The 20,154-nt window shown below is 39.4% G+C and overlaps 1 protein-coding gene across 1 annotated transcript in view; it reads left to right on the plus strand.

Moving 5' to 3' along the window:
* The window catches only part of LOC150075056 (band 3 anion transport protein-like), a 934,629-nt gene that overhangs the window by 417,138 nt on the left and 497,337 nt on the right, over nucleotides 1–20,154 (plus strand). The window contains exon 8 of the mRNA XM_090388866.1: nucleotides 6,984–7,135. Coding sequence (XP_090244992.1) covers nucleotides 6,984–7,135 — 152 coding nt within the window. The remainder of the gene's footprint in view (nucleotides 1–6,983; nucleotides 7,136–20,154) is intronic.

The following is a 20,154-nucleotide window of genomic DNA, read 5'->3' on the forward strand; positions in this document are numbered from 1 at the left end:
AGCAAAACTGTATTGTAGAAGGTCCGTGTTATACAAGGGTTGCCTATATAGTATTTCCTCTTTATTTTATTCAAATATCAACATTAAAATCAGTAATAGCAACATATACAAAAACATGTACCATAAAAATTAAAATATATATTCAGGGATCATTATTTTGAAGTATATTGTAATTATTAAGAAATAGTATTTCATATAAATTTTTTTTTTTTTTTTTTTTAAGTGTAGAAAAGCATAGGAAATGTCACGGTCAATAAAATTTTAAGGTCACTGGGACTTCTTTTTACCAGATCTATCAAGTAGCACAGCTCTTCTTAACAGAAGAGCTGTGCTACTTGATAGATTTTCTGTAGAGGTTTCCAGGGTATCTATTTGTAGTTAAAAATATTCATTTCTTATTGAGTTATTAATTTTTGTAAATCCCACGGTCATGGTAATTCAACCAAGTTAGCCATTTGGATGTCTCCTTCATGAGTTAAAAGAACTACAGGAGTGCCACCTGCTTGTTCAGTGGTGACTAGCAAATCATCCTAAATTAGATAATATTGTTTATTAATTCCCATATCTACGATAGATAACAGTTGAAGGGTTGTTGAAATCTGTGAAGGAGGAGGTAGAGAATATCAAGACATACAAGCTGAAGTTCTTAATTTAGTACAGGTGACACCCCGGTTAACGCTGATAATTCGTTCTGGAAAAACACAGCGCTAATTGAATCCATGCTAACCGAGCTCCGCATTCCCATAAAGTAACATATGTATTTGTAAGTTGCGGTCGGTGCCATAGGATATTTCCTGATCAACAATAAATGGTAGTGAAAAGATGCACAAATGTCGGTCAAAATATTTAATATTCAAAAATTTGTACATATAAAATATTCTACATTACATACGTATATAATTATGTGGTAGCTACTTACGTATCGGAATTAAACTTAAAATTCCAATTAAAATCATGAATTTAATTGATCTAAATTAATTTTAATTGATTTAATTTAATTGATGAATTTAATCATGAAAAATGTGTCGATTTTGGGTTGAACTTTGGCCCTCTTCTAAATAAATTAAAAGGGGTATTAATTTTAAATCCTTCGCCGCTTTGAAACCTGGCATGTTTTTTCCTTCTTTCAATATGAAACTTCTTTTAGGCATTCGTTTCCACAAAAGTCCTGCTTCATTAGCATTAGCATTAGTAGAGGCATATGATGCAAGAAAGCAAGCTTATTCAGCATCAGCCAAAAAAAAAAAAAAAAAAAAAAACCACTCCCATTTCACCCCTCCATTTGTTCGAAATACCTGTCCAGTTGAGCTTTAAATTTGTTTAGGCTATCTACTTCAACAACAAGTGATGGAAGTTGGTTCCACCAACCAACCACCCGCTGGCCAAAGGCAAATTTCCGCACATCTATCCGACATCCGTCCTTCCTCAATTTGAATTTATGCCTTCTGAGGTGATTATTCTGAGCAAGATGAAGAATCCCATTGGCATTGAGCATGCTCAAACCATTCAAAGCCTTATACACCTCTATCAGATCACCTCGCCGGTGCCTAGTCTCCAGACTCTGTAATTTGCAAAACTTAAGCCTTTCTTCGTAAGAGCAACCCTTTGTTCCATTCACTAATCTTGTTGCCCTTCTCTGTACCCGTTCCAGCAGCTCTACATCCTTCTTGAAATGAGGCCAGACCTGTATACAGTACTCAAGATGTGGCCTAACCATTGCCTTATACAAGGGAATAATCACCTCCTTATCCCTGCTAGAAAAATTCCTGTATATCATTGACAAGACACCATGAGCTACTCTTGCAGCTCGTCTGCACTGCTCAGAGAACTTCATAAAACTACCTGCACAATTACCCCCAGGTCCTTTTCATTCTCCACCACTGTCAGTGTAGTACCGCAGAGTTGATACATTGCTCTGGGGTTACTGTTTCCCATATGTAGTACTTTACATTTGTCAATGTTAAACTTCATTTGCCACCTCTCAGCCCATCTGTTCAACCTTTCCAGATCCTGTTGCACCAGCATAGCGTCAGTAGTGTCCTTAACAACCCTGCCAACCTTTGTATCATCTGCAAACTTGGACATTAAACTTGATATCCCATCATCAATATCATTCATAAACACCGAAAACAACAATGGACCCAACACTGAACCCTGAGGAACTCCACTAATAACATTAGTCCACATTGAGCAGTGTCCATTGATTACCACTCTCTGTCTTCTGCCACTCAACCATCCCCTTATCCATAGCAGCAATTTGCCTCCAATGCCACACTGTTCCAATTTGTGCAGCAGTCTTCCATGTGCAACAGTATCAAAAGCCTTTCTAAGATCCAAATATATAATATCAAAGTTATTCCCTGCATCCAGTTCTTTTGTGACTACATCATAGTATCCAATCAAATTGGTCAGGCAAGACAACCGTGCTGCGTCTGAGCTATAACTGAATTCTTGTCTAGATGATCCTGCAGTGCTTCTTTAAACAGTGCCCCCATTAATTTACCTGGAACAGAAGTTAAACTAACAGGTCTATAATTACTTGTGTCAGCCTTTGATCCTCCTTTGTGAATTGGGGTTACATTTGCACATCTCCAGTCTATGGGTACCTCCCGTGAGTCCAAAGAAGCTCTCATAATTATGGCTAGGGGTTTGCTTACTTCCTTTGCTGCCTCCTTTAATATAACTGGATAGATCCCATCCACCCCAGGTGCCTTTTTTATGTTTATCCTCAACAATCTCTTCTCCACTTTCCTCTCAGTTATTACAAAATCATCCAGCTCACTGCCAATGTTTACTTTACCTACATCATTCTCCTTCCTGAATAACTCCTCATGCGTGAATGTAGATGCAAAATACTCGTTTAGATTGTTAGCCACCTGAGCAGGATCCTCAAGTGTTGAACCATCAATATCCAGTGGACCAATCTGATTCATCCCTTTCCTTCTCGAGTTTAAATATGTAAAGAACTCTTTTCTGTTTTTCTTTGCATCCTTTGCCAAGGATTTTTCGTAGTCTGCCTTTGCCTGCCTAATCTCCTTTGTGACTTGGTTACAGACCAACTTATATCTACCATAGGCTTCCATGTCACCCATTAATTTGTATGTATCCCATGCATTTTTCTTCTCTGCCACATGTCTCATTAGTTCATCTGACAACCATTTAGGCCTAAACCTTGAACAATATTTCTTAGTTGGTATGTAAAGCCTGGTAGCCTCCAAGATTAGTTCCTTGAATGCTTCCCATTTTGAGTTTGCTGTTGGTAACATCATCAGTTGGTCCCACTGTATAGAATTTAAATACTGTCTCAGACCATCATAGTCGCCTTTACGAAAACAAAAACCCTTCCCTTTACCTCTGATAGTAGTTACCTCCTTGAGTAAATCCCACTTCAACACACTGTGATCACTGCCACCTAGTGGTTCATTTATCTGCAGATTCTTAATGCACGAAGAATCACTACTGATAATCAGATCAAGAATATTGCTCCCTCTTGTTGCCCCACGAACATGCTGATGTAGAAAACAATCATCCAATAAATTCACAAAAGCCTTGGTAGTGTGCGAGTGACCAACCCACAAATTCCAGTCAATATCTGGGAAATTAAAATCCCCCATTATAAGACTCTCTGATATACTGGCCCACTCTATTTCCCTGTACAATATCTTATTATACTCATCAGAGTCATTAGGCCTAAAGCACACTCCTACTCTCAATTTTGATTTCCCTATGCTTATGTCACACCAGACTGACTCGACACTGCCCTGTCCATCGATGTCGACTGGCTTCACTTCCTTGGGCTTTATGTGTTTCTTAATTAATAGCATAACCCCTCCTCCCCTCCTGTCCTGTCTATCCTTTCTATACACATTGTATTCCCCAAATTCCAGTTCCTCATTACTTATATCTGTGTGACACCACGTCTCTGATATCCCAACAATATCTGCCTTTGATGTTTTGAGCAATACCCCAAATTCATCAAATTTATTTACCAAACTCCTAGCATTGGTGTACACGCAGGTATTCATGCACCTGTTTCTATTCTTAGCTACCCTAACACATCCCATGTGTTTACTTGTACCGCAATGACTCCCAGCAGTCTCTGAAATATCCTGCATCTTGTTTTTCAGGCTTCTGCTCATTTCAATAGAAGCAGTGCAAGAATCACTTCCACCTCTGCCAGTGGCTGCTGTTAATCTATAAGTCCTTGTATCCCCCCAACTAGCAGTTTTCCGACCCACCTAACACTGCCTCGACAGCATCAGCAAAAATTCTTGCACCCTTTCTATTTAAGTGTATCCCATCCCTGTAGAAGCAATCTCTCCTGTTAACAAGTACAGTCCAGGCTGAAAAAAATTCTACCCCTTGAGCCTTGCACAATCCCTCCAGGGCCGAATTTTTAAAAAAACTTTTAAACTTTTTAAAAGTTTTTTAAAAAAACTTTTTTTTTATATAAAAAAGTTTTATATTTTAACTTTTTATAAGTTAAAATATAAAAATAAGTTATATTTTAACTTATATACATATATATACTGTACGTATAAAGAAGTACCCAAATGAAGCGATATAAGCAATAACATCCTTCACACTGAGAGTTAAAAATGATACTGAACAACAAATCAAGACAGTCTTGCGTGTTGTTCAGTATCGCCTGATCTGTCTCTTTCTGCACAGTCAATCAGCATGTAGTCAGAGTAACTCATATGCCTTCCTAAATCTCATGTCATTCAAAGAATTCAACTGTGAACAGAATTTTTGATATTTCGATCTGGATTAGCGAGGGTTTACTGTATGTTTCATATTGCAGTTTGCTTGCATACAAGCTTCATTTTCTGCCAACGTGAAAACACCAACAATTGTAAAGCTGTTATTGAACAGTCCAAATGGTATTCAAGAATTCTGGTCTCTTGCTGATTGGTACTCCCATCTGTGTTAAAACCAATGATTCTATTGCCACCTTAGCTAAAGATAAACCAGCCTGCTAGCATGCTACTTTTCTTCTAACTCTTGTATATCTTCAATGATCTTGGTAAACTAACTCCTACCATTCCCAGTACATTCCATTCAACACCTGTGGTCTTCCTCAAAAGGATGTCAGAAGAATTTTGAACCGTCTTAATGCCAGTAAAGTGCTGGGTCCTGAGAAAAACCTGCACGCCTGAGCTTAACGCTATTCTGTGTTCTGTTTTACACTGTGTTTGATTGGTGTTTTCCTTCTGCTTGGAAATTTGGTCATATACAGCCAGTTTCTAAAAAGGGTGATAAATCCTTCCTACTCAGTTATTGTCCCATTGCACTTACTTCTACTCTTTCTAAAGATATGGAGAAATCCAAAAAACTGCCAACTCCTAAACTATCTAAAAACCTGCCATCTGATCAATGATTGCCTGTATGGATTCCATCAGTGTTGATCTCCTGGTGACATGCTTATGGACAAATTCAGTGGAAAAGTTTATTGAAACTCAAGCAGTTGCTCTTGACATTTCAAAGGCTTTTGATCATGTTTGGCATGAATCTCATCTAAATACGCTTCCATCATATGGTTTGCCAAATTATGTTTTTTTCTAATTGGGTATCCCAGTTTCTCTCTGACCACTCACTGTGTGTTGTGGAAGATGGCAGTCACTTCTCTACTGAGCTGTGTTTCCTAAGGTTCAGTTCTTTCACCCAATCTTTTTCTATTGTGTATTAATGACCTTCTTCTTCCATTGGTTGGATGGCCTAACCCTAGTTTTGCTGATGATAGTACATTGCATTCCATCTTCCAGTTGACGAAACCTTGCCCTGCAGAAACAGCAGCTTCAACTTCTCGAATATCCACTACCAATTCCTTAAATGCTGATTTCTAGTTAATTCTCCACTCAGGCAAAAATAACTTATTTGATTTCAATCCTTCTAAAACTCAGTTCTTGTTATGTGTCATAAAAAGGATTATTCTGTTCCTACGCTTATCTTCGATGATACTCGGATTTCTAGACATGACCACATATCACTATTAGGGAATACACCCTCTTCTAATCTCCCTTGGTGTACTCATTCACAAATATTGCTTCATCTGCTTAAAAAAGAAACTGTGGTTCTCTTTCTTTTGCTCTTGGGGTTACTCATCTTCTAAACAGCTACTTGCACTGTACAAACATCAAATCTGCCCCACCAATGAATATTGTTCTCACATTTGGGGTGGCACCCCATAACCTCTCTGCCTTCTAAACTCCATTCAAAAGAAGGCAGTTAGGTTAATTAATGACTTGTCTCTTAGAAATTCTCTTGCCTGTCCATCTCATGTATGTTCTGTTTTTGCTTCATGCCTTTTCTATATGGATTCTTTCATGTTCTTTTGAATTGGATACTTTCTTGTTTTTTTAATTGGATTCTATAATTCCTGCTCTCTCTTCCAAATCAGTCCGAGTATGTACCACACCCAGTAACCCTCTTTTTACCGTCCAACTTCAAATTCACAGGTCCAACTTTTTTTCTTTCACATTTATTCCTTCAAATTTCATTTTATAGAACATCCTCCCATCACATGTATTTTCTGAAAATTACAGTGTACCGAAATTTAAGTCTAATGTCAATAAGTATTTTCTTTCATCTTTTCAGCTTTCGATCCATTCATGGTACTAAGTACAATAATTTCTAATACCTTTTGTGTTTTACGGTTTATATATATATAAAAAAATGTTATATTAGAAAATTGCTTTTCCCACTCTTCCATAACATTCTTCCACTTAGTCACATATTTACATTTATTTTTATTTTTCAGCTAAAAAATCATGTATAATGAATTAGTCACTTTTTTATGTTGTGTCACATTGTTTTTAAATATTCACATTTTTCCAACAATCAAAATAACATTCGAAATCAATCAATCAAAAATAATCACATGAAAAAAGATATAAAATTAACTAGAAACGGGAAACTAACATGTATAAATGAGAAATGAAAATTTGTTATATTTTTCATTTTATTTTTTAATTTTATTTTAGAAATCATCATGGAAAGCGTCATAAAGACCATGATCATAGTTTATCAAAACGGCAACATCAAGGCAGTGACTTTGCATCCAAGAATTTTTCTGAGGTGCTGGAACCTGAAGAAGCAGAATTGTTGCAGATGATGGATATTGATGATTTGACTAGTAAGATCTAGATAACAATATTTTGTTTTTCTTAGTAGCACTTCTTTCTAAATGTGCAAGTAAACATAATATCCATTTAGAGCATTAAGAGTTAAACTTGTGAAACGATTATTAAAGATTGTGTGCATAAAATGTATATATTCTGCCATATATTTAGTATTATTTTTTTTAAAAGCTTGATATATTGTTACATGATGCTTTGAAAACAGGAATGAAACTAATAGAGGCATTGGAGGCATTAGTAGAGGCATGTGATGCAAGAAAGCAAGCTTATGCAGCATCAGCCGAAAAAAAACAAAAAAACTTCCACTTCATCCCTCCTTTCGTTCGAAATACCTGTCCAGCTGAGCCTTAGGCTAGAATTTATTTAGGCTATCAACTTCCACAGCAAGGGATGGAAATCTGTTCCACCAGCCAACTACCCGCTGGCGAAAGGCAAATTTCCTCACATCTATCCTACATCTATCTTTCCTCAATTTGAATTTATGCCCTCTCAGGTGATTATTCTGAGCAAGAGGCAGAATCCCGTCAGCATTGAGCATGCTCAAACCAATCAAGCCTTTATACATCTATATCAGATCACCTCACCGGTGTCTAGTCTCCAGACACTGTAATTTGCAAAACTTAAGCCTTTCTTCGTAAGAGCAACCCTTTGTTCCATTCACCAATCTTGTTGCCCTTCTCTGTACTCGTTCCAGCAGCTCTACATCCTTCTTTAAATGAGGCCTCCAGACCTGTATACAGTACTCAAGGTGTGGCCTGACCATTGCCTTATACAAGGGAATAATCACCTCCTTATCCCTGCTAGAAAAATTCCTGTATATCATTGATAAGATGCCATGAACTACTCTTGCAGCCCATCTGCACTGCTCGGAGAAATTCATATCTGCCTGCGCAATTACCCCCAGATCCTTTTCATTCTCTACCACTGTCAGTGTAGGTTGATACGTTGCTCTGGGGTTGCTGTTTCCCATATGTAGTACTTTGCATTTGTCAATGTTAAACTTCATTTGCCACCTCTCAGCCCATCTGCTCAACCTTTCCAGATCCTGTTAGAGCAGCATAGTGTCAGTAGTGTCCTTAACAACCCTGCCAACCTTTGTATCATCTGCAAACTTGGACATTAAGCTTGATATACCATCATCAATATTATTTATAAATACAGAAAACAATAATGGACCCAACACTGAACCCCGAGGGACTCCACTAATAACATATAGACGTGAGATAGATAGACGTGAGGAAATTTGCCTTTAGCCAGCGGGTGGTTGGTTGGTGGAATAGACTTCCATCCCTTGTCGTGGAAGTTGATAGCCTAAATAAGTTTAATGCTTAGCTGGACAGGTATTTCGAAAGAACAGAGGGGTGAAGTGGAAGTGGTTATTTTTTATTTATTTATTTATTATTTTTTTAAAATTTATTTATTTATTTTTTTTTTTTTTTGGCTGATGCTGCATAAGCTTGCTTTCTTGCATCAAATGCCTCTACTAATGCTAATGCTAACATTATTCCACGATGAGCAGTGTCCATTGATTACCACTCTCTGTCTTCTCCCGCTCAACCACCCCTTTATCCATAGCAGCAATTTGCCTCCAATGCCACACTGCTCCAATTTGTGCAGCAGTTTTCCATGTGTAACAGTATCAAAAGCCTTTCTAAGGTCCAAGTATACAATATCAAAGTTATTCCCTGCGTCCAGTACTTTTGTGACTGCATCGGTAATAGGCAGAGGTAAGTCCAGGCATGGGCCTTTTCCTCTCCACAAAAATGTTTTCTGTCTAAAGACAGTTTTGTATAGACTAGCATGATTAATCTTAATAAGACAGACTGTGCAAAGCTCATAGGGTAGAATTTTTCTCAGTGTGAACTGTGTTTGTTAACAGGAGAGACTGTTGTTCTTAGAGGGATGGAATATACTTAAATAGAAGGGGTGCAAGAATATTTGCTGATGCTATTCAGCTATGTTAGTGGATCAGAAACTGCTAGCTTGGTGGGATAATCAGACTATTAGATTAACTAGAACTGCAGCAGAGGTGTAAGTGATCCTTGCACTGCTTTTATTCAAACATGCAGCAACCTGGAAAGCAAGGTTCTACAGATTTCAATGCCTGCTGAAGGTCCTCAGAACAAGCAAATACATGGGCCATGTCATGGTAACTAATAATAGGTACAGGTGCATGCATACTTGCAAGTGCACTAATGCTAGGAGCATAGTATAATAAATTTGATGAATTTGAAGTGCTGTTGAAGTTGTAAAATGCGGAGATTGTGGGGCTATATGAATGATGTCACTCAGACATAAGGGATGCAGAATTTGAATATGGGAAGTACAATGTATACAGAAAGGATGGACAAGACAGGAGAGAGGATTATATGCTTAGATAAGAAGCTTAATATATCTAAGGCACTGCATCTACTTGAGATAGATGGCCACTGCCATGTTGAGTCAGTTTGGTGTGACATAAGCATTGGGAAAATGAAAAAAAAATGAGAGTATGAGTATATTATTGATCCATTGTGGTGTGGATAATGGTGTGGATAATAAACAACCATATAGAGAAATAGTGAGCCAGTAAATCAGAATGACTTATAATGGGGAATTTTAACTATTCAGATGCTGTTGCCGACATTCTCAGATATGTCAAGCTATGCTGGTAGTCTAAAACACTGATGGAACTGATATTCGGATGACACTCAAGTCGTGCATCTAATTTTGGCAATATCTGGTTGGTCTGCGACAGCCAGACCCTCTGCTTGCCTTCACAGTGGTGGGACTGTTAGTAACCCTGGGTATAACCCCATGTGAAAGTTCTGAAATACGGCACCTAGCACACTCTAGGTGACCATCCAAGTGCAAACCAACGTAAGCAGGGCTAAAGGTGTGGCGCCCACATCGCACATAGGAATGCCACCAGTCTGTGTTACTAGGCAAAACTAGGTGGTGGATGACTCTCTTCCACCTGTGAAATACCACAACTTTCATTACTGGAGGATTGAAGTGGTGGAATCCATGTTTAGTTTTCAGAGCAAAGCTACAGCAGATCCCCCCCTCCCTCCCATCTCTTCCATCATGCAGTATGATTAATGTCTTTCGAGGTTATGATGGACATCATGGCGAGATCCAATCTTCCTTACATTTCAGGGTAAAGCTCTAAAACGGTGTTTACAGGCCAGTTACTAGATAGTCCACTGAACCAAACCTATTGGTAACTCTCTAGGAGGCTTCCGGATTGGGCGCCTCCGTGGCCAGGTGGGAAGGAGCAGCGGTGCGTAGCACACGCTTCTTGATTAGACTGGGGTTCGAGCCCGTCACCACCAAATACGGAGGATGAGGAAAGGTCAAGGGAATGACCACAGCATATTCCCGGAGCAATATGGCCTTAGTTGCTAATGCTCCTTAAAACCAAATAACAAACAAACAACAAACAGCTTCCGGATCAGCTAGTGTATAATCTTTTTGCTCTATTCTGCCAGATAGTGATTGGAGGGAATCCGAGTAGTGGGTGCGTGGGGGGGGAGCATATTGTGGAGGCCATGTTATGTCAATGAGCTGAATATGTTCTTACCATGTGTATCCAAAAATTTTCTATTCCCCTTCCCTTTCTTATTACTGAATACACCATAAATTGTCAAACCAACAGAACAAACTTATCTGTGGAAAGACTAACCCCCCCCCCAAACACTTTCTCATTCATTTCACAAATATATGTGATTTCACTTTTGATCTCAGTGATGTCTATTTCCACTTACAGTCTGCCAAAATCCATGTTCTTTTTCTGACAGAATCCCAATTGTTCGTTGATTCAACTACTGCTTATCTCAGTTATCGAATTATTTTCTGTATGATTCCTTTTTGTTCAAAGGTGATACTTGTGCATGTCTGTTGTGATATTCTGTTAGAGACTTAGTAATTTAGAATCTTCTCTGGCTTAAAATCTCTCTACCCACTCTGTTAAATTCATCTGTTGTCTCTATTGTTCTCCTAACTTCTCTAATCACTTGGAACTCTTTGACTTCCTCTCTTTGAAATTTGACTTATTTTCTCCAGTCTAAGTTTCCTAACAGTGAGGTGATTTTCCCTATCTCTTGTGTTGTTTGTCATTACAAGAATGCATAATGGAATGACATGCAAGATTTCTTTTATTCTTTTCCTTGGTTGTATTGCTGTTTTTAGTCATCTGATATCAGTGTTTGCTCAAATCATGTCAGCAAAATTATTCTTGTAGGGATGAAATCCTTTATTCCACACTCTCCCTTAAAATCTTGTCCTTTATCTAAACCTTGGTTTTCCAATAAATGTGCTAAATCTGTTCAATATAAGAATATTGCACGTCAGCATTGGCTTGCACCCCCCTCGATGTGGGCACTTCTACATTGTGAGGAGACCTCCCAGTGATGCTTCTGATCCTCCAGATTAACATCACTGGGATCCAACACCAACAGTCTAGTGGCTAACAGTTGTGGTATTTCCTGGCTAACACCATAGCAATCTGGCCTGTTTGCTGTGAGCTACAACAACCTGTGGAAATTTAGAAAGGGGGATTCTGGTGGTTGAGAGGGCCCATCTTCAACACACCACTTTGGCCTTTGCTTCTACAAGACTGCTGGTCCTGGATGGCTTGGCCAGGATCATTTGGCTAGTGGGTCTGCCTGAAAGTGTAAACTGTGAATTGTGTCAATGTCATGCCCCATCCTCATGGTCCGAGGGACAGGATTGAGGCTGGCAGCGGTGCAGGTATAGTGTCTGGATAGCACTGACATCCCATTCCCAAACAAAAAAAAAAAAAAAAGAAAAAAAAAAGACACTAGGAATGATAATGTTATTTCTTCAGGGGTCTCCACCACGGTCTCTGTCAGAAAATAAAGACCATGAAACAGAAACCCAATGCAACAGAAAGTCCCCAAAGACAGAAGTAATATCCAGTGACATCCCAAGATTTTTAATAATGCATTCAAAATCTGATAAACCTATTGTAAAATTATAACCATTTTTTATACAGAAGAGTTTAGAGGGGTCAGGAGGTTCCCTAAAATCAGTTAAGAAGCTTCATTTTTGGGACCTCTTAATAAGAAAAAGTTACAGGCACTCTGAGCAGCTCCTCTGAGCAACATGAATTGGAGGAACACCAATTACTGTGCACCACACAGTCCACTGAATTCATTGAGAGGTGTCATTTCAGCAGGGGGAGGCCACCCCGAGGGTGCCTGAGGTGCACTACACACAGGGTCCAATGTTGAAGGGATGCTTGAAAACATGAAACTTACATATACATATAAAGAAAATTTTAAATATTTCATATTTTTCGGATAATGAACATGCTATTGAAATTTTGTTGTTGTGTGCATATTGCTAGTCTACTCTAAAATTTACTATATAAATTAACCCTTCGATACTTGCATGAGGTGTAGTTGGAACAGAAGCTTTTTTTACGTGGGTGTACGTTGGTCAAAATATTACCAGAAACACTGTTCACAGCACCTCTCTAAAATTGTGCAAGACTCATTCGCTTATTCTATTTATGAATGGAATTTTGAGGAGGAGCTAATCTGCTTAGGAAGACTGTGCAGCTTGTTCTTGCCCTGGGTCTACTTAAGACAAGCTAAGTTTTGAGACTCCTACCTAAAAATGTGCAGTGGCCTGTTGCGATCAGCATCCATTGAGTTGCTGCTTCAATGTGGTTTTGCTTGTTGAATTGAAGTGACATGCTGCTAAGATTTTCTACTGTGTATACATTATTTGTTATTCGATAATGAATATCAAAGCTGATTGTTGGTCGGTTCATAAATTTTTACTGAGAATAAGTAACAATTGTCTTCTCTATTAGTGAAGCGTTACTTATTTGAGGTAGTGCAATATCATGGCAACTTGTCGTGAAGGCAGAGCACAATATGAGAAAGAGCAAATGATGCCCACAACAACTACTTTGTAGTTTTTTAAGAGTTGCCTATGGTGTATCTACACAGCGATATTATATAGATATTAAACTCTTAATGTATTATGCCTTGTGCATTTAATTATTTTAAATAAATTTTTACTAATAATAGTGATTTTGAATAGTATTGTCATAGTGGTACTAAGGTAAGTAATTTTCAAACTATTATTATTCTGTCCAGTTTCAATATTTCTGAAATTGTGAACGATTTTTCAATAAGAAAATCAAGAAGAATAAACATTATTTAGTTTCTTACTATGATATTATTGTATTCTTCTTTGTTATATAATTTATATGTATAAACATAATACTTTTGTATGTATAACCATTACTTCATTGTTTCTTTTCTAATTAATTTTGAAGTTATACTTTTTATTAATTGTGATTATATACATTTTGTTGTCAATAATTATAATTGTGTATTGCTTTTGTTATTAATTATCATTATAGGAATAAAAGTACAACAAAATATATAAATATTTTCGAGGGGGTGCCAAATTGCAATTGGCACCTGGGCACCACATTCCTTAGGAATGCCTTTGCATTTCAGAGTGGGGCCTCCTTGAGGTTTCAGAAGAGGAAATTTGTTTGCTTTGATCTGAAGCCACAGGGAGTGATACCTGTTAAAATAATTGCCGTATATAGGGATGTGAAATCAGTACCAATGAGAAACATTGTCCTTACATTTAATACTTCACCATCTCCTAATTCAGTAACAGCTAGGTACATAAATTGCAATGTAAAGCCATATATTTCAAACTCACTGCGACGTTTAAAAGGCCAGAAATATGGGAATTCACAAATGGCCTGCCATGGTTCATCTGCCTGTGTTTGGTATGGTGCAAAAGACCACAAAAGCAATGAATGTACCACCACCAAACCTACATGTGTCAACTGTAAAGTTTGACACACTTTGGACGTCATCGGATGTTTTCCACAAATCCAAAATAATGGTCAAATTCATACAGTGGAATTTGGAATTTGGAATTCAGAATCTGCCATGGATTCTGACAGAATATTGATGACACGAAGGCCATCCTCCATAGGCATAAATCAATGTACCTCTATTTGCACAAGACATATTTAAAAGCAAATGAAGACCCTATCTTAGGGCCTCGCATCTGGTGAGTATGGACTTGGCACATCTAGGGTCTTGAGCTGGATATCATCATTTTTCTCTTTCTTGGTGATTCCCTTCTACTTCTGACTCTTGTTTTCCCTCTTGGGGGGTAACTCAATTTTTTTGTGGCTGGTGCTGCAAAAGCTTCAGGCTTCCTTGCACCAGGTGGCTAATAATACGAATAATAATAATAATTATTATATCAGCCCATTGGACTTAGCTTCCCCAAGGTTGGAGTTGACGGCTGAGGTAGATAGTGGCACCATCTGGTGTCACTCGCAAGAACTAAAAATAAATAAATACATAAAATAAACCACTGGACATAAGCTGAAGCTAAACAAACAAGTCCACCTCCATAGATGGATGATGTCGCAGAGAAATATTATTCATACTGCATCGAGTGTGGCGCAAGATAAATTCACTCGCGTTCAGGCAGAGGGGTTGGTTCGAAAAGTTGGGGACGGTCTCCCGAGCAAGCCAGTGGAGCAAATGCTGCTGTCCCTTGTAAGGCTACCATAAGAGAAGGGCAAGACCATTCACCCCCACTGACTGGAAGTGCTTCCTGGGCAACTGCGCTAGTGATCACCCAGGAAGGAAGAAAATGCCAACGCATGAAGTGGAGCATTGAAATGAATATGTACATCATGCGAGCATACTATGAAATAACCAGGCTAGAGACTGATATGACAATGTACAGGTCGTGACAACATACCAAGTGGTTGGAATGATACCCGGATATTCAGGTCACCGAACAACGATTAGCAGACCAAAGAAGGACCATCGTCACGAAGAACCTAATAGCTCCTACCATCTTGAAAAAATCAAGCAGGATGTCAGCAATCAACTACAAAGCGCAAAGAATATGGTCAGTATGGAACCAGAGGAGGAACAGCAAGAAGAAATACAACCCTGAGTAGCTGAAGTGGAAAGAGATGACGTCATGATATCCAGAATAGAAGATGAGTGGAAGAAGGCCCTAACAGAATTCAAAGGAATGGACCCCACAAGAACCCATGTGATACCTAAGCAGAGGCCAAATAAAATTCTGTGGAGAGTAACAGACCACCTCAATTGGCAATTAATGCCACATTACCATGACAACAATGGTGCAACGCTGGAGGCTATCTACACAGCCGTATACTGTGCTGCCATAGCAGCTACTAGGATTAATGGAAAAGAAATGAGATACCTGCAGTAGAAGAACATAAAACAGAAGGAACTGCCAGCTTGGGAAAGAAGGCTTCAGCAGAATCTAGAAGAATTAAGAGTCAAGATAGGTCAGTTGACGTAGTACCAACAGGGTAATAGAAGTAAGAAATTGATTGGAAAGGTGAAGAGCATCCTCAAGAGAGACAGCAAACACAAGACCAGAAATCAGAGAATAGGAGAATATTTGGACACACTGAAGCAGAACCTCCTCACACTCAGCAATTGACTACACAGATACAAAGAGAGCTCCCAGAGGAAAATAATCAACAAAATCTTCAATGAGGACCAAAGAGCTTTCTACAGGAAACTAACTGAAGATGAGAAAGCATGAAATGGACCACCTGAGAAGAAGACGATCAAGAAGTTCTGGGGAAATATCTGGAGCAGTAAAGTAAGACATAACAGCAGAGCACCCTGGATAGAAGTAGCACGGAAGAAAACCAAGGACATACAAGAGATGAGAGAGTGGGAGATTCTAGAAGAAGAAGTAAAACAGTCAATCAGGAACACCCAGAACTGGCGAACCCCAGGAACTAATGAAATCCACAACAACTACTGGTACAAGAATCTCACCTGCACACACACACACACACAAGTACCTAGCAGAGCAGTTCACTCGAATGATAAGACACCCAGAGACAATCACGAAGGAGTCACATATCTGAAGCCTAAAGATGAAGATATAAGAATCTCAGCAAAATAAAGGCCAATCACCTGCCTCCCAATGATGTACAAGATCCTGACCAACTGCATAATCAAGAAGATATCAGACCAGTTAGAGAGTCAGAACATAACGGCCGAACAGCAGAAAGGATGCAAGTGGAGGAGCAAATGATGCAAGGAGCAGTTAATCATAGATGCCCCAGTTATGGAGCAAACCTACAAGAAGCATTGCAAACTATACACGGCCTACATCGATTACCGCAAGGCCTTCGATTCCATACCTCATAGCTGGCTAATAGAGACCCTGAAGATCTACAAGGTCAATCCAATAGTGACAAACTTCCTAGGAGCAACAATGTTGAAATGGAGTACCACCATTAAGGTCAAGAATATCACAACCAGACCAATCCCCATTAGAAGAGGAATCTTTCAGGGAAATGCTCTGAGCCCACTGTTGTTCTGTCTAGCACTCAACCTGTTATCCACCATGCTTAATGCCAGCAAATATGGATATAACCTCAAAGAAGGAAGAAAGAATCTATATATCCTCACCCACCTGATGTACATGGATGACATCAAGCTCTATGCAGCAACCGAGAATCAACTCCAGGAACTACTCTTGCTCACCGAAGAATTCAGGAAGGACATCAGGATGGAATTTGGTCTAGACAAATGCAAGACCCACACACTGCAGCAGGGAAAATTAGTTGGCTGAAACTTCCAGCTGGTGACTACTCTTGCTCACCGAAGAATTCAGGAAGGACATCAGGATGGAATTTGGTCTAGACAAATGCAAGACCCACACACTGCAGCAGGGAAAATTAGTTGGCTGAAACTTCCAGCTGGTGACTGGTAAAGAGATCAAAGCTATGACAGAAGGAGAGACCTACAAATACCTAGGGATGATGCAGGCTCAGCAGTTAGAGCACAAGGAAATCAAGAAGGGCCTGACCGAAAAATATCAACAGAGACTCAGAAGCCTGCTGAAAGAAAAATTCAATGGAGGGAACACAGTTAATGCTATAAACACCTATGCAGCTCCGGTAGTAACATACACCTTCAGTGTCATAGATTGGACTAAACGGAGCTAGAAGATGTCATGCGAAAGACAAGGACAATGATGGCCAAGAGGCACCAGTACCACCTGAAGTCAGTAGTGGAGAGACTAACAGTAGCTCAGAAAGAGGGAGAAAGGGGCCTGATCAACATGATAGAGCAACAGAAAACAGCGATAGTTAACCTGAATGATAACTTCGAGAACAACACAGCACCACTCCACCAGGCCATAAGGAAGATAGATAAGTAGTATACCCTACTCAACCTAAGCGAGGAACCCCCTCCTGCCCAGGCGGTACAAGATGCGAAGTTAGAAAGCTGGGCAAACAAGAGACACTCCATGGCAGACACTACAATGACCTCCATCAAGATCACATTGATAACATTGCTTCCAATGCATGGCTCACAAGCGGGCACTCTTCTCTGAGACTGAAGGAGTCATGCTGGCCATCCAAGACCAGGTAATCAACACCAGAAACTATAGAAAATACATCGCAAAGGAGCCTGGAATGTCAGACATGTCGATGATGCCACCTGACCTCAGAAACTATTCAACATATCACCGTGGGGTGCAAGGTGATCACCCAGACTGAGTACAGTCATAGACACGACCAGGTAGCCAGGATAATACATCAGAAGCTAGCGAGGAAATACCAGTTGACCAAAGAAAGTGTACCATACTACAAGTACGAACCCCAGGCAGTACTAGAGACCTGAATCCTCATGCTGTACAGGGACCACGCAATAATAACAGATAAGACCATCCTGCACAGCAGACCGGACATAACCCTTGTGAACAAGATGGAAAAGGCTACCTACCTGATTGACATAGCAGTGCCCAACACTAGCAATGTCCAGAAAACCCACGAAGAAAAAATTAGGAAGTAATTAAATAAAGTAGTAAATTAGGAAAATTAGGAAATCATGGAAATGTGGCATATGGAAGAAGTATTGACCATCCCGATCATCATGTCAATTATCAGTATGGTACCAAAGACTCTACATAGCAGCCTAGCAGCAATAGGTCTCCCAGAGAACACCTACAAGGAACTCCAGAAAGTCGCAATCCTGCACACCTTTTCGATAGTCAGATTTCCTCGACCAACAGTAATACCAGACATTACAACTGCTCTGTGTACTTGATAGCAGTACCAGTCCCATGGTGGAATCCTCAAATCAGGGAGAAATAATATAAGAGCGACAATAATAATAATATTATAATGTCAGTATGACAGGTAGAGACAGAAGATGGGTTGGTCTTGCTCATGGTGGTATTGTGATCCATACTGCTTTTCAAGTAATCCCTCTGACAACCACTGTAGACGCAGTTGCTATTTACCTGGTTGTTGTGTTTCTTTTTACAGTTTGTGTGGTATATTTGCCACCTGGAATCAATATCTCACAGACAGATCTTGATGATCCCATTGTACAACTGCCTGTCCCTAATCTTTTATTAGGAGATATTAATGGACATAATACCCTCTGGGATAGTGCAGGCACTATTATGAGGGGCCATAAAATAGAGCCATTTTTCCATGCACTAAGTTACAGTGCAAGGACTATACATCATACCAGAAAGAATGCCAAGAGTGTGACTAGAAGTGTAAAGTAGATAAGAAATTGAGAATTATAATATTTCCACCTTCATTTATTTTTCAAAGGTTTGCTGTGAAATAAGTAATTTGCACTACAGTAGTAGGTCCTGGGGGAGGAGCTGCCTGACAGGTGTTCCCCCACCAGACACTACCAAATATAGACCACAACTTTTAAAAATATAGACCAAATTTTTACTTCGTGTAGTGTTTGAAGTGATATTTTTGTTTTTCCCAAAGTGATTGAGCACAAATGAAATTGGTCGCCTGTCGGGTGACCAACGTTTGAACATTCACATGCTTAACAGTCTTTTAAACTGGAAAGTGGAAGTGACTGATAGATTCATGGCTATTCATGGCAAAGAGTTCTTTACTTATCTAAACTCTAGAAGGAAGGGGATGAATCAGATTGGTCCACTTGATATCGATGGGTCAACTGTTGATGATCCTGCTCAGGTAGGTAACAAACTAAATGAATATTTTGCATCGACATTCACTCATGAGGAGTTATTTAGCGAGGGGAAAGCCAGAGGTGTATTCACCTCTAGCAGTAAGCTAGAGAATCTTGTAATAACTGAGAGTAAAGTGGAGGAGAAATTGTTGAAGATAAACACAAGAAAGGCACCCGGGGTGGATGGGATCTATCCAGTTATATTAAAGGAGGCAGCAGAGGAAGTAAGCAAACCCTTAGCCATAATTATGAGAGCTTCCTTGGACTCAGGGGAGGTACCCACGGACTGGAGATGTGCAAATGTGACCCCAATTCACAAAGGAGGATCAAAGGCTGACACAAGTAATTATAGACCTGTGAGTTTAACTTCTGTTCCAGGAAAATTAATGGAGGCCCTAGTTAAAGAAGTACTGCAGGATCATTTAGACAAGACTTCAGTTATAGCTCGGACACAGCATGGTTTTGTTAAGGGGAAGTCTTGCCTGACCAATTTGATTGGATACTATGATGCAGTCACAAAGGAACTGGATGCAGGGAATAACTCTGATATTATATACTTGGATCTTAGATAGGCTTTTGATACTGTTGCACATGGAAGACTACTGCACAAATTGGAGCAGTGTGACATTGGAGGCAAATTGCTGCTGTGGATAAAGGGGTGGCTGAGGGGGAGAAGACAGAGAGTGGTAATCAATGGACACTGCTCGTCATGGACTAATGTTATTAGTGGAGTCCCTCAGGGCTCAGTGTTGGGTCCATTATTGTTTTCTGTATTCATAAATGATATTGATGATGGTATATCAAGCTTAATGTCGAAGTTTGCAGACGATACAAAGGTAGGCAGGGTTGTCAAGGACACTACTGACACTATGCTGCTGCAACAGTATCTGGAAAGATTGAGCAGATGGGCTGAACGGTGGCAAATGAAGTTTAACATTGACAAATGTAAAGTACTACACATGGGAAACAGCAACCCCAGAGCAACGTATCAACTC

The sequence above is a fragment of the Mastigoproctus giganteus genome, chromosome 14 (assembly GCF_048544385.1).
Source record: "Mastigoproctus giganteus isolate SK-2022 chromosome 14, ASM4854438v1, whole genome shotgun sequence".
NCBI lineage: Eukaryota > Metazoa > Arthropoda > Arachnida > Uropygi > Thelyphonidae > Mastigoproctus > Mastigoproctus giganteus.